Source organism: Scyliorhinus canicula, chromosome 9, assembly GCF_902713615.1.
Source record: "Scyliorhinus canicula chromosome 9, sScyCan1.1, whole genome shotgun sequence".
Classification (NCBI taxonomy): domain Eukaryota; kingdom Metazoa; phylum Chordata; class Chondrichthyes; order Carcharhiniformes; family Scyliorhinidae; genus Scyliorhinus; species Scyliorhinus canicula.
The window spans coordinates 126,263,525-126,278,718 of NC_052154.1; the positions used below are offsets into that span (position 1 = coordinate 126,263,525).

The 15,194-nt window shown below is 47.6% G+C and overlaps 1 protein-coding gene across 3 annotated transcripts in view; it reads right to left on the bottom strand.

The window, feature by feature from the left end:
* The window catches only part of tkfc (triokinase/FMN cyclase), a 119,625-nt gene that overhangs the window by 34,932 nt on the left and 69,499 nt on the right, over positions 1 to 15,194 (bottom strand). For all 3 annotated transcript variants that reach the window (XR_005461888.1, XM_038807519.1, XM_038807518.1), the window contains exon 11: positions 8,451 to 8,570. Coding sequence is in view for 2 of the 3 variants with exons in the window: in XM_038807519.1 (XP_038663447.1) it covers positions 8,451 to 8,570 (120 nt within the window). In the remaining variant the exon portion in view is untranslated. The remainder of the gene's footprint in view (positions 1 to 8,450; positions 8,571 to 15,194) is intronic.

Here is a 15,194-nt window from a genome sequence, read left to right on the forward strand (position 1 = left end):
AAAGCGGATGAAGGAACAGAGAAACCAAGGGGACATGTGCAGAATTGTTGGAAGTGGCTGGGTCGATTTTTTCTATTCTTTCTTGGGACAGCAATGTCTCTGGCAAGGCAGTATTTGTTGCTCATTTTTAATTATCCTTGAAATGTAGTGGTGTACTGCCTCTTTGAGCCTCTGCAGTGCATGACATGTAGATACATTCATAATGCTATTAGATAGGAAGATCCAGGATTTTTGATTCAGCAATAGAGAAGGATCAACAATATAGTTCCAAGTTGGGCTGGTGTGCGGCTTGGAGGGGGATTTGTAGGTGCTGGTATTCCCATGCATCGTCTGTTGCCTTTGAGGGGTTGCAGGTTTGTGAGGGTCTGTTGAAAGAGGCTAGGCAAGTTGCTGCACTGTATCTTGTACATGGTACACACTACTGTGAACTTGTGGTAGAAAGTGTGAATGATATTTAAGGCTGAAGTAGACAGATCTTAGATCTCTTGGGGAATCAATGGATATGGGGATTCGGCAGGAAAGTGGAATTAAGGCAGATTAGCCAAGATCATGCTGAATCCTGGAACATGCTCAAGGGGCTATAAGGTCTACTGCTTCTATTTCTTACATTCTAACATTCCCACCCAGATGTGCATGATTAATTGTGTGAGTTCAATCAATGGTGCTCTGTTGCACAGAAATGCTATTTGTCTTCTGTTCTGAAACCAAAGCTGAAATTAAGTACACAGATCTAAGTTTAAATAGGGAATCTGTTATCGCTCTGTGATCCAGTGGTTAAACACTGACTTAAACTAGTAATGGCATATTTACAGTGTCATGGAGGTTTAGTATGGTCAGCACTTTCAGTTGTGCCATTAGTGCTGCCTGGATTTTGTTTTTTGACAACAAAACCAGTTGAATTAGAATGCATTTTCATTAGCTATGTTGCTAATGCGGAGCAATCTCTGTATGTGCTATTCTTCAGTGTGGTCTCGACACCTGCCATATCCACATCAATCATGCTACATTGGGTAGTAGCGTAGTAGAGCGTCCTAATCATCCATTTCTTACTGTTCTTGAAATTATCCAGCCCTTGCTCTACTGTTCTTCCTATTTCTGATACAAATTCCCAGCATTGTCACAATTGATGCTGCACCCATGCTGCTGTGTGTACTGGAAGTCTCCTCTACACCAAGATGTATCCTGCTGTGTTCATTACTAAAACTCGGATACTTCCCTCTGGCATTTTGAAGGAAGCTTTGATTAGGAGAAATTAACGGAATGTGCAAATAAAATGAATCCTAATTGCACTTGTGTGTTTCCAGTAATTTTCCATGAACAAGAAAACATTTATACTTTAATAGGGAAGAGTTGAGTAAATAATCAAAGCACCAATGCTAACACAAAAATAATAAAACAGTAATGCTGATTATTTTATCTAATGCACAGATGAGATCTGCAAAGTTTTGATAATGCTAATGAACAAGGCATGTAATTCTAGCCTTTTCAATCTGATTATTTTAGTTAAATACCTGTGACATATAGATAACCCTGAAAATTGGCAGTTTTTGCTTTTTGTGAATAAAACATTACAGCTTATTACAAAATTTGTATTTGCTGAAACACTCGCTGCTATCACCTTGCTATGGCTGTTACAAGACCCATTATACTACAACAGTGTAGCATCTTTAAACAAAAGGTCTGCCTGAAGGTCCTTCACAAAGGTGAAATAAAGAGACACCAGTAGAGCAGCTGTTAGGAGAGATAAACAAAAGTATGAAATTATATATTTGCAGTGGTGTTTCATGTCCTTAGGAACATGTAGTCACTGTTATTTTCAAGACAAAATGGCAGCTTATTTGAGCACAGAAAATAAGACTAATGACTGGATAGTTTGTTTTACACATGTTAGACATGGGAAAAATATCAAACAGGATACTAAAGAATCTCTCGAGCCTTCTTTGTACTGTTTACATCCACTAACACGTGGATGGGCTTTGACTTAACATAAAAGATCAATAATGCAGCACTTCAGTAATGATTTAAGTGTCAGCAAAGATTATATGATCAAATTCACAACCTTCTGACTCAGAGGTGAGGGTGTTACCACTAAGTGAATGCTTCCAAAATTAAAATCCACTGCCTACTTCAATGGATCGACAATTCTATAAAACAATGGACGAGCAAATTACAACCTTATTCAGAAGTTTTTCAATTATTAGAAAAAATAAACTATAATTGACCATGAACTATTGCAAAAGCTTGAGTGCTCACTGATTACATCTTAAAAATATACATTATTTAATGCTGTAAGCCACACAATGTTCAAGTGTTACAGAACTTGAATGGAACAGTTCGTGCAACATAAACATTTTGTGAAAATCATAGTTTTGTTTGCCTGCCACAGATTTTGTATTCCTCTTTCTCCCTTACTGGCTCTATCACGTTTCCTTCCTCCCTCCTTCCTCCAGTCATTTGTTTTCTTACTGATTCTATTAATTACTGCTTTCATTCTGAATATTATCTCCCGTGCTGTCTATTTTTTTGGAATTCTTCTCATTACACTCTCTTACATATGGTAGAATTACATTTCACTGGACTTCTGGTGGCGTATGCGAGCAGGGTGGCCGCATCAAGAAGGGCTCCCGCCGGTGGCCACGATTTGCGGTGCTTTCGGGGATTTCCCCGAGTCATCGATCACCCCCCGACTATCGTCGGCCTTTGGGGCCATCACGGACAGCTAGCGGGGCCGGTTTAAAAACCGGCGAAGAACCCCGTGCGGGTGTCGGACGGCAGGTGCTGAGGCGCTGGGCTCACGCAGCACGGAGGTCGGAGCAGCGGGGGCGGAGCTAAAAGGAGGCCAAGGTGGCAGGCCCGGGGCCAGGGCACGATGTAGGTGGGGTGTCCCACATCGGATGGTTCCCACCTTACATGAAGTAAGAAGGCTGAAGTTCGGTCCCAGGGGAGCTCTGGGGGAATGTAAAGGAGAAGAGAAAGAAGGTTGAAAGAAGTTTGGTGAAAGTTTTTTTTCCCCACCTTGTTCCCTTTTTTTTGTGTGAAGGAAGAAAAATTGTTTTCTTTTCAAAAAAAAAATGCAGATTGATGAAGGACGGGAGGATGAAGGGGGGGGGGGGGGGGGGGGGGGGGGGGGGGGGGGGGGGGGGGGGGGGGGGGGGGGGGGGGGGGGGGGGGGGGAAAGAAGAGAAAAAAGAAAAGAAAAACAATAAGCCGCCAAAGATGCGAAGAGCAGCGTTGAAGAAAGGACGAAACGCGGGTTCGCCGCTGAATGAGAGGACGAGCAAAAGTGCTGACAAGATGGCGCAAGACGAACCGCAAGGCGGGGCCGCACTACTTACGGTGGAGAAGATGACCGAGGTGATGGCGGTGGAGCTGGAAAACAGTTCGCGAGGCACATGGAGGCCCTGAGGAAGGAGACGGCCGTTGCACTGAAGTCATTGGTGGAGGAGGCACTCGCCCCGGTGAGGGTGGCTGTGTCAAGGACATCGGCCAAGGTGAGAGAGCAGGGCGAGAAGATGAAAGAAGTGGAGGAGGCCGTGTCACGGCACAGCGACCAGTTCACCTCAATGGGGGACGAGCTGCGGAGGGTGGTGGAGGCCAACAGAGGACTCTGAGCAAAGCTCGAGGACTTGGAGAGCCGCTCAAGGCAGCACAATTTGAGAATTGTGGGCTTGCCCGAATGGACAGAGGGCCCAAGGCCAACACAATACTTCGCTAAGAAGTTGCTGGAGCTGATGGGGGAGGGTGAGAACCCCTCCCTGTACGAACTAGACCAAGCTTATCGGTCATTAATACCGAAGCCCAAAGTGAACGAGCCGCCAACAGCAGTAATTATCTGCTTCCATAGGTTCTGCATGAAGGAGAAGGTATTAAGCTGGGTGAAGCAGAAGCGCGAGGTGCAGTGGGATGGTACTGCGGTTCGGATCTACCAGGACTTGACAGTGGAGTTGGCAAAAAGACGAGTGGCGTTCGGGCGAGTGAAGGCGGCATTGTACAAAAAGGGGGTGCGATTTGGTATGGTGTACCTGGCGAAGCTGAGGGTAACGTATAATGCCAAATACTTTTATTTTGAAACAGCGGAGACGGTTGAGGCGTTCGTGAGGGCAGAAGGCTTGGGACAGATGTGAGGAGCGGAAATGGAAGAGACACTGTGGACTGTGTTTGGGCAGCAGGAAAATGTATAAATGCTACAACTTTCTTTTTTACTAATGTGTATTGTAATTTATGTCTCTTTGCATTGTTACAGAGTCCAAGTTAATGGTTGGGTTGATTGGCGTTCTGTGTTGCGATGGTTAAATCTTATGTTAGTGAATTGTATGGGTTGGATTGTTAGTTTTGTTTTTTCTTTCTCTGGGACTGGGTGGAAGGGGGACGATATACCTTGGCCGGGGGAGCCACCCGCGCTAGCTAACTAAAGTCAGCTAGTGAACGGAGGTGAGGTGAGAGGAGGGCTGCGGACGTTGGAGCCTGGATAGCAGTCTTCAATGGGCCTATGAGGTGAGCGAGAGGGGGGGAAGGGATTGATGCTGGGAGATGCTTTTTCAAGGGGAATGTAGGGGGGGTTCTTGGGGGCTGGGGTGGAAAGGGGTTCGATGTTAACAATGGACAGGGGCGGGTCAGGCTTATGGGGCAGGGCCCGGTGGAATGATGATGGTGGATAAGAAAGGGGGGGGGGGAGAGACCCCCAATTAGGATAGTCACGTGGAACATGAGAGGGCTAGGAGGTCCGGTCAAGAGGTCAGGGTGGTTGCGCATCTTAAAAGTTTGAAAGCTGATGTGGCAATGCTGCAGGAGACTCACTTGAGGGTTAAAAACCAGGTGAGACTTGAAAAGGGCTGGGTTAGTCAAGTGTTTCACTCTGGATTTGATGGAAGGGCTCGAGGGGTAGCGGTGTTGGTCAGCAAAAGGGTACGATTCCAGATGGAGAAGGTGGTGGCAGATCAGGGCGGTAGATATGTGATTGTGGATGGAGCGCTGGAGGGGAGATTAGTGGCGCTGGTAAGTGTATACGGTCCCAACTGGGACGATGTGGGATTTGCGAGGAAGGTGTTTGGGGCCATTCCCGACTTGGACACACACAAGCTGATTGGGGGGTGGGGGGAACTGGAACTTGGTGCAGGAGCCAAGGTTGGACAGATCACGGCCGCGGTCGTTGGTCCCATCGGGGGGGGGGGGCGAAAGCACTGGCTGGGCTAATGGTGGAAATGGGAGGGGTGGACCCTTGGAGGTTCCTGCACCCAAGGGAACGGGAGTACTCATTTTCTCAGCAGTCCATAAGGTATACTAATAATTCAGAAACTCAGGGTAATGTTCTGGGGACCGTGGTTCGAATCCCACTCGTGGATTGACTTTTTTGTGGTTGGAAAGGCTTTGCTGGCTAAGGTTAAGGGGTCGGATGACTCGACAATTGCAGTGTCAGATCATGCTCCACATAGGGTGGATATGGTAATGGAAAAGGGGGTGGCGCAGAGGCCGGGGTGGAAACTGGATGTGGGGCTTTTGGGGAACCAAGTGTTTTGTGAGAAAATTGAAAGGTAATTAAGGAATATGCAGGTTTCAACTGTACGGGTGAGGTGTCAAAGGCAGTTGTCTGGGAGGCTCTAAAGGCGGGTGGTGAGGTAATTTTGTTTAAGGCCAGGGTGGACAAAGAGGAGAGGTTGGAGCGGCAGAGGGTAATAGATGAGATGTTGGAGGTAGATAGGAGTTATGCAGAAGGTGGGGACACAGCGAAGCTGGAAAAAAGGAAGGAACTACATGCGAGCTTCGACCGACTGTCTACCAGGAAGGTGGTGCGCCAACTAAGACGAGCGAGGGGTGCAGTTTATGAACGTGGAGATAAGGTCAGCTCTGGAGGGAAGCAGCGGCCGTGAGATGCAGGAATTCTAGATGGGTTAGAGTACCCAAGGCAAGGGGAGGGGGACAGGGCTACATTAGAAGGACAAGAGTGGAGCAGGGGATAAAGGATGTGATTGGGAGGATGCAGTCGGGGAAGGTGGCAGGGCCGGATGGGTTTCCGGTGGAATATTATAAAAAATTCAAGGATAAGCTGGCACCCCTGATGGTGGGGATGTTTGAAGAGGCGATAGGGAAGGGGGTATTGCCACAAACCTTGGGGCAGGCATCAATTTCACTGTTGCTTAAAAAAGATAAGGATCCGACGGAGTGTGGGTCGTATAGGCCCATATCACTTCTGAATGTGGACGCAAAAGTATTGGCGAAGGTACTGGTAGTTAGGCTGGAGGAGTGCCTCCCGAAGTGATAGGTGAGGATCAGACAGGGTTCGTGAGAGGGAGGAAGCTTTCTTCGAACATTAGGAGTGTTTTTAACGTCGTTATGGCACTGGCGGAAGGGAAGGAAACAGAGGTGGTTGTGGCGTTGGATGCTGAGAAGGCTTTTGACCAGGTAGAATGGGGGTACCTGATGGCAGTTCTGGAGTGGTTTGGGATTGGACCAAGATTTGTGACCTGGGTAAAGCTATTATATAAGGAGACGAAGGCGAGTGTCCGCACACACATCAGCTCGTGATACGTTACTCTCCACCGTGGGATGAGGCAGGGATGTCCTATGTCCCCCCTGCTGTTTGTACTTGCGATTGAGCCGTTGCCCATTGTATTAAGAAGTTCGGGAGCATGGAAAGGAATAGTGCGGCCGGGGTGGGGGGACAGCCATTCCGTAGGGCAGGGAATCACTTTAGGTATCTGGGGGTGCAGGTTACCCAGGAATGGGGGAGGCTTCAAAGGTACAACATCTCTAGTTTCGTGGGGAGAGTGAAAGCCGATCCGGCAAGGTGGGATGGTCTCCCTCTGTCACTGGCGGGTCGGATACAGGCGGTTAAAATGAATGTGTTGCTGCGATTTCGGTTTATTTTTCTATGCCTCCCGATTTTCCTGCCAAAGGCTTTTTTCAGGGAAAAGATTGAGGGAAAGATTATGTCGTTCATATGGGAAGGGAAGGTGGCCAGAGTGAGAAAGGTGCTGCTACAGAGGGGAAGGCAGGCAGGGGGTTTGGGTCTTCCGAACCTAATGTACTACCACTGGGCGGCAAATGTGGAGAAGGTGCGGAGCTGGGTCAGAGGTGTTGATTCCCAGTGGGTTAGAATGGAGGAGAGTTTGCGCAGAGGGTCGGGACTGAAAGCACTAGCAACAGCGCCGCTCCCGATAGCTCCGGGGAAATACTCAGGGAGACCGGTAATAATAGCTTCACTGAAAATCTGGAGGCAGTTTCGCCAACACTTCGGGTTGGGGCAGGGTCAAGGGAAATGCCGATTCGGGGGAACCACAGATTTGATCCAGGGAGGTGGGACGGAAATTTTCGGAAATGGGAAGAGAAGGGGATTAAGACGCTAAAAGATTTGTTTCTTCGGGTCGTTTTGCAGGATTGAGGGAGCTGGAAGCGAAGTATGGGCTGGAGCAGGGGGAAATGTTTAGATAGATGCAGGTTCGAGATTTTGCCGGAAAGGAGATACAGAGCTTCCCGGAAGAACCGGCCTCCACATTGCTGGAGGAGGTGCTGACGACAAGGGGACTGGAGAAGGGAGTAGTATCAGCGGTGTACGGAGCTATTTTGGAAGAGGATAAGGCACCACTGGAAGGGATTAAAGCAAAGTGGGAGGAAGAGCTGGGAGAGGTTATAGAGGAGGGGGTCTGGTATGAGGTGCTCCGGAGAGTAAATGCCTCCACCTCATGTGCGAGGTTGGGGCTGATACAGCTGAAGGTGGTATACAGAGCACACCTCATGAGGGCGAGGATGAGCTGATTCTTTGAAGGAGTAGAAGATGTGTGTGAGCGTTGCGGAGGGGGGGGGATCCCGCTAATCACGTTCATATGTTCTGGTCCTGTCCAAAGCTAGAGGATTACTGGAAGGAGGTTTTAGGGTTATTTCCAAGGTGGTGCACGTGAAAATGGGAGTCCATATTCGGGGTGTCGGACCAGCCAGGGTTGGAAACGGGTGCGGAGGCAGATATCGTAGTCTTCGCCTCGTTGATCGCCCGAAGGCGGATCCTGTTGGGATGGAGAGCAGCCTCTCCACCCTGGCGTGGCGGGGGGCACCTGTTGGAATTCTTGACTCTTGAGAAGGTCAAGTGTGAACTGAGGGGAAGGGCGGAGGGGTTCTACAAGTCATGGGCATTATTCATTATGCACTTTCAAGAACAAGAATAATCAGCAACAAATATGTCAATCCCCAGAACAATAACAACAATTCCATCCACCCACCAACCCCCAACATTAGCCCACATGTTTACATAAACAAATGAAAAAAAGGAATCAGGGATTACCCTTAGTACACGCAGCCTCCCCCCCCCCCCCCCCACACCCCCCCCCCCCCCCCCCCCAACTATGTTCGGTGTTGATGGGTGTAAATTCAGGAGAAAATGTGAAAAAGGAGAATACAAATATTTTTTTTTTAAAGAATTACATTTCGCTGTACACATATACAACATGAGCAGCTTCTACCTGACTCAGAAGGTGTATCTGTGTACTCAGTCTCCAAGGAAGGGACATTCAAAACCTTGCATTTCCGTGTCAGATGATGTTTCCCTGCATTGGGCCAACCAGGGGCTGAAGTGTGTGAGTCTGCAATAGAAATAAAGAACAGAATCTTGTTTCAGAAAAGCACATCTGAACAGGCACACTGGAATGATGCACCTCTTGCCAGTAACCATAATATTAACCGTGATATGACCCCCAACTAGGGTTAGTCGAGTGTTGGAAAGAACAATGTGCGTTAGCAAGCATGAAGACAGCTCCCAGCTTGTGTGCTTAATAAAGACTTACAGTTAACCTACTTCAAACTGCAAAGACATCTTCAGACCAACACAACTGTAACCAACACCCTATAACATGGTGGCAGCTTGTGGAAGAACCCCAAAACCGTACGAATATTTAGATTAAAATTAAAATGCTGGAAGACTGAGAATTTTTTTTAAAAAGCATTCTGCCCTGAAAGAGGCTCCAGAAGCATGGATGCAGAGGAAAAATTGCAATGAAAAATCTCTAAAGAAAGGTTTGGAATCTGAAGGCAGAAATTTTAAATTCCTTACTGCATTGACTCCATTGGAAGTCCAACTTCAAATCCCAGAATGTGGAGAATTAGGTCCAAGCAGGGTTCAGCTAAATCTTTTAAAATTTCAGGCTACAGCAAATCTTGAGAAATCTTGAAATAATTCAGTCAGAAGGGCAGCTTGAAAAAACCCAATGCTAAAACCCGACCCCCAAGTTGGTACCTGAACACATGACAACCAAGTTTGCTCCAAAACGGGAAAAAATAATCGATTTAAAAATCTGGGGGATTTGGCACTTCTAAACTCAGCTGATTACAAGCAAAAGTCAGGATTCAAGAACTTCACGACAGTAAAATGCTGAGCAAAACGCTGCAGGCGGTTGATCCAGGCAGACATTATAAACATTTTTATTTGAAGTTGAGCTGAGAAAACTGGCAAGTATGGAAAATCTGTTTCCAAGTGAACAGCAATGCTGCCTTGAAATTCAGAAAGCTATTAAAGCAGAACCTCCACCTTTAAAAAAAAATTGACCATGAATCGGAATTTCACACTTCCAGCTCAATTTGGAATACTCTAAGGCCCTGATCAATCATCTAATTGGGGACTTTGGAGAAAAAGATTCCTAAGATATAGCATCACTTCATGTTTGAACAAAGAGTCAGGTTCACACACTATTTTACTTAGTCGGCCCGAATGTTGCCACCATTAGCGGAAAACAAGGAATGAATGAATCATCCACTAAATTTAATGAAGTACTACCTTCATTAAATTTTTATTGAAATCTAAGAAGTAATAAACTATTTAAAAGAGCTAAATTTAATAAGCGTGTCCAGCAGCCCGAAGAACCTGTTGATTCACCCATCAATGATCCACACAGGGTGGCAGAAAGTTGTGAATACAAAGATTTAAAATCTGAACTCATCAGCGATAGACAAAGGTAGTGGACAAAGCATTCTCTGACCTCATGTAAGCAAAGGAATATTTAGCCTTGGAAAAGATGTAGGGAGTCAGAACTCTGTGAGCAACACAGAACCATTTTAAGGGGAGAAAGCAAACTGTGGTGCAGATGCCTAATAACCTCAATCCCCCATTTTGTTTTGGGAAACCGGAAATCTTGGCTCTTCTGGGTACTACTTGACCCTGTCCCACAACGTTCCCTAAATAGATAACCTTTGCTTTGGCCAACTTGCTTTTGGCCAAATCGATGACTAAATCGGCCAACTGCAGTTTTATAAATATCTCCTCCAATTGTCCTACAAGCTCCTTCCATGTGGCACCGTAAACTACCACATCATCCAGATAGACGACCCAGTTGGACATCCTAGCCAGTACTTGAAGTCATTGAAATGTAGCTGGTGCATTTACTGATCCGAACAGCATCATGTTACTCTGGCACAATCCCCTTGGAAACACACACACGCACGCACTCACACACACACACGGAGAGAATATACAAACCCCACACACCCAGTAACCTAAGGCCATAATTGAACCCTGGTCCCTGGCGTTGTGTGGCAACAGTGCTAACCACTGCTGCCAATCTTTTCAATGCAGTCCTCCAACATGGGAATCGGATACAAATCCATTTTGGTGACGACACTGACCTTCCAATAGTCCATACAGAACCGGGTTTTCCCATTAACACAATCGGCAAACACCATCTATTCTTACTCGGCTCAATTAATGATTCTTCAACATGTATTGGATTTCTGCTTCTCGCAAGGCTAGTTTTTGTTGGTTCAATCGATATGGATGCTATTTTATCGGGTTGGATCACCTACATCATGTTCAGTTAATGTCAGGCAACCCGGTGTGTCCCTACAAATCATCCTATGCTTTTGCAGTAGCCTTATGAGACCATTTTGTTGCTCTTCTCAGTTTGAAGACTCAGTGTTGTCATGGGAATGTCCCTTGAAGAAATGTTTGTCTTCTCAAATGGCTGCAGTGATGTCATTGTGTGGGTGGAGCTGGGCAGTGGCTTTCGTTTTGAGTGGAAGCTGTTTGTGGCTCTGAGTTTTACTTTCGGTTCAGACAGTTGGAAGCTGTATTCAGACTAGAAGGATCTTGGAGTCTCTCTCTGCATGTTAAAAAGGTGTCTCCAGATCACTTACATAGAACATTCAGTGCAGAAGGAGGCCATTCAGCCCATCGAGTCTGCACCGATCCCTTAAGCCCTCACTTCCATCCTAGCCCTCTAACCCAATAACCCCATCTAACCTTTTTTGGACACGGAGGACAATTTAGCATGGCCAATCCACCTAACCTGCACATCTTTGGACTGTGGGAAGAAACCGGAGCACCTAGAGGAAACCCACGGGGAGAACATGCACACTCCGCACAGACAGTGACCCAGCAGGGAATCAAATCTGGGACCCTGGTGCTGTGGAACCACAGTGTTAACCACTATGCTACCGTGCCGCCCACTTGATAACTTCAAAGTAATAACTGTGTTCTGGAAGGAATTCAAACCTACTGTTTTGTGATAAAAGGGATTGTCTGATTTACGGATATTGTTACTTGAGTGAAATAGGAAAGGGAAGTTATTAAGGGTTAAATATAGAGTACTGTAGCCGTGTCGGGTATTTAGGTTTGTAGTTGATCAAAATGCTGACTCTGTGTTTATAGAAATGTTAACTGAATTTGAAGAATAAACTTTGTTTTTGATTTAAAGTGTTTAAGGCTCTGCTGCATAACACCTGAAAAGAAGGCCGTTGTGCTCCTCATAACCAAAATCTATAAACATTGGTAGGTCAGGTGAACTCCATGATATACTTTGGTGTTCTCTAAACCCTGCCCATAATAGTATCTACCTGCTCTAGTATTACTGTATTTGCTCGTCGTACCACAGGTCGCTTTTTGAATTGTCAACCTCTTCCCCCACCTCACTCTTACTATCTTTGTCCTCTTCCACTACTCCTACTACCTGAAACACTGGTTCCTTCCTATATTTATGTGTCATAATTGGCCCTCCTTCTTATAGTTTGGGGTATCTATTAGATCAGTCACTTTAATCATCCTCATAACTACATTATAAGGGACGCTGAATTTCGCTTTCAGAGGTTCGCCCTGCAAAGGCAACAATACCAGTCCAGTCCCTCACCTCCAAATTGGAATGTTCTGGTTCTGCCATGTTTGTCTGCCAACATTTTCATTCTTGCTCCCGAAACCTTTAAATGCTCTTGGACTACCTGACAGGCTACTGACAAGCTCCTGCGAGTCCTTTTGGAAACGTGTACACATAATCCTACATTGAGGATTCGTCTGTTTGTTTTCAAAACTTATCTTTCATCAAATTTAATGGGCCCCATACTACATGGCAATAGACCAATTCAAATGGGCTGAACCTAGATGATTCATAGAGAGCATCCCTGGTGGCATACAGTAAAAAAAACAATCCATTCTCCAAATCTCTTGGATATGCATGGCAATAGGCCTGAATCATGGTTTTGAGAGTCTGATGATATCTCTTCAAAGCTTTGTGGGTGATAGGCAGTTGTTTGATACCTAAATTACAAATTGTGCCCTGGAAAATATTTGACAAAGTTAGAATCCTGGTCAGATTGTACTAACGGTACGCCATTACGTGTGAAGTACTGCATCAACTTTATCACTACTACCTTAGCTGTCACTATTCTTAAAGTTCCGGCTTCCAGAAATGGGTGGTCATATCCATGAACGTAAGAAGGTACTGATGCCCTGCCTCTGTTTTAAGCAATGGTCCGACGCGATCTACCAAAACCTGACTAAATGGTTCTTCAAAGGCTGGTATGGGTATCAAAGGTGCTGGACTAATCACATGTTGTGGTTTGCCTATTATCTGACAGGCATGACAGGTTCTACAGGATTGCCCTACACCCTTACGCAGTCCTGGCCAGGAAATGTGCCTTTTGACTGCTGCCTGCGTTTTCCAAATTCCTACATGTCCTGCCATTGGTGTCTCATGTGCCATCCGCAGTATTTCTCTATTATATTTGGGCGGTACCACCAGCTGATGAACAATCGTCCATTCCTCGTCCGCAGGTCTGTGAGGGTGTCTCCACTTCCTCATCAGTACTCCATTCATTTCTTTTTTTAAAATAAATTTTATTCAAGTTTTTCAATAACAAATTTTCTCCCCACAATTTAAAACAAACAAGGCGTCCACACCAACACAAGAAAAGAACTCACCCCCCTCCAAAATAAATAACAAAAAACCAACAGCAATACAAGAAAGAAGAAAATAACAACATAGCAAACCCGCAAAAACAAAACCCCCTAACCATCCCCAAAGCCCCCTGCCAAGTTGCTGCTGAGATCGACCACTCTCTACCCCTTCGCCAGGAAGTCGAGAAAGGGCTGCCACCGCCGAAAGAACCCCTGTACCGACCCCCTCAGGGCAAACTTCATCCTCTCCAACTTGATGAACCCAGCCATGTCGTTGATCCAGGCCTCCGAACTCGGGGGCCGCGTATCCCTCCACTATAACAGAATCCTGCACCGGGCTACTGGAGACGCAAAGGCCAGGATGCCGGCCTCTCTCGCCTCCTGCACTCCCGGCTCCGAAGCTACCCCAAAGATCGCGAGACCCCAGCCCGGCTTGACGCTAGACCCGACCGCTTCCGACAAAGTCCCCGCCACCCCCTTCCAAAACCTCTCCAAGGCCGGACAAGCCCAGAACATATGGGTGTGGTTCGCCGGGCCTCCCGAACACCTCCCGCACATGTCTTCCCCTCCGAAGAACCGGCTCATCCTTGCCCCTGTCATGTGAGCCCTATGCAGCACCTTCAGCTGAATTAGGCTGAGCCGTGCGCAAGAGGAGAAATTAACCCTCTCCAGGGCGTCCGACCACGTTCCATCTTCAATCTCTTCCCCTAGCTCTTCCTCGCACTTCGCTTTGAGCTCTTCTACTGAGGCCTCCTCCTGCATCAGCTGGTAAATAGGCGAGATCTTTCCTTCACCGACCCACGTCCCCGAAAGCACCCTATCTTGCACCCCCCTTGGCGGCAGCCGCGGAAACTCCGCCACCTGCCTCTTAACAAATGCCCTGACCCGCATATACCTAAAAGCGTTCCCGGGGGGAGGTTCCACTTCCCCACCAGCTCCTCCAGAGTCGCGAACTTCCCATCCAGGAAGAGGTCCCCAAACTGTCTGATGCCTGCCCTGTGCCAACTTCCAAATCCCCCACCCGTTCTCCCCGGCGCAAAACAGTGATTGCCCCATATCGGGGCCCAAACTGAGGCCTTCACTTCCCCCCTATGCCGCCTCCGTTGTCCCCAGATTTTAAGGGACGCAACCACCACCGGACTCGTGGAGTACTTTGCCGGGGGAGTGGAAGTGGGGCCGTCACCAAAGCCTCCAGACTCGTACCCGCACAGGACGCCACTTCCAATCTCTTCCATGCGTCACCCTCCCCTTCCGTCACCGACCTGCGAATCATCGCCACGTTCGCCGCCCAATAATATCTACACAGGTTGGGCAGCGCCAGGCCCCCTACCTCCCTTCTTCGCTCCAAAAATACCCTCCTTACTCTCAGGGCCTTCCGCGCCCACACGAACCCCAGAATCGACTTATTCACCCTTCTGAAAAAAGCCTTTGGGATCAATATGGGGAGGCACTGGAAAAGAAACAAAAACCTCGGGAGCACCGTCATCTTAATCGATTGGACCCTGCCCGCCAACGAAAGCGGTAGCGCGTCCCACCTCCTAAACTCCTCCTCCATCTGCCCCACCAGCCTCGAAAAGTTAAGCCTATTCATGGCCCCCCAGGTCCTAGCTACCTGGACCCCAAGATACTTAAAGCTCCTCTCAGCCCTCTTCAACGGGAGTTCACCTATCTCCCTCTCCTGATCCCCCGGGTGCAGGACAAACAGATCACTTTTCCACACATTGAGCTTATAGCCCGAAAAGTCCCCAAACTCCTCAAGTATCTTCAACACCTCTGGCATCCCCTCAGCCGGATCCGCGACATACAACAGCAGATCATCTGCGTACAGCGACAACCGGTGCTCCCCCCCCCCCCCCCCGCACAATCCCCCTCCAACTCTTCGAGGCCCTCAGTGCCATGGCCAGGGGCTCAATCGCTAACGCGAAGAGCAGGGGAAACAAGGGGCACACCTGCCTCGTCCCCCTGGAAAGCTGAAAGTCCGCCGACCTCCTCCCATTCGTCACCACCCTCGCCACCGGGGAACTGTACAGCAACCTGTAGCCACCGAAGTTGG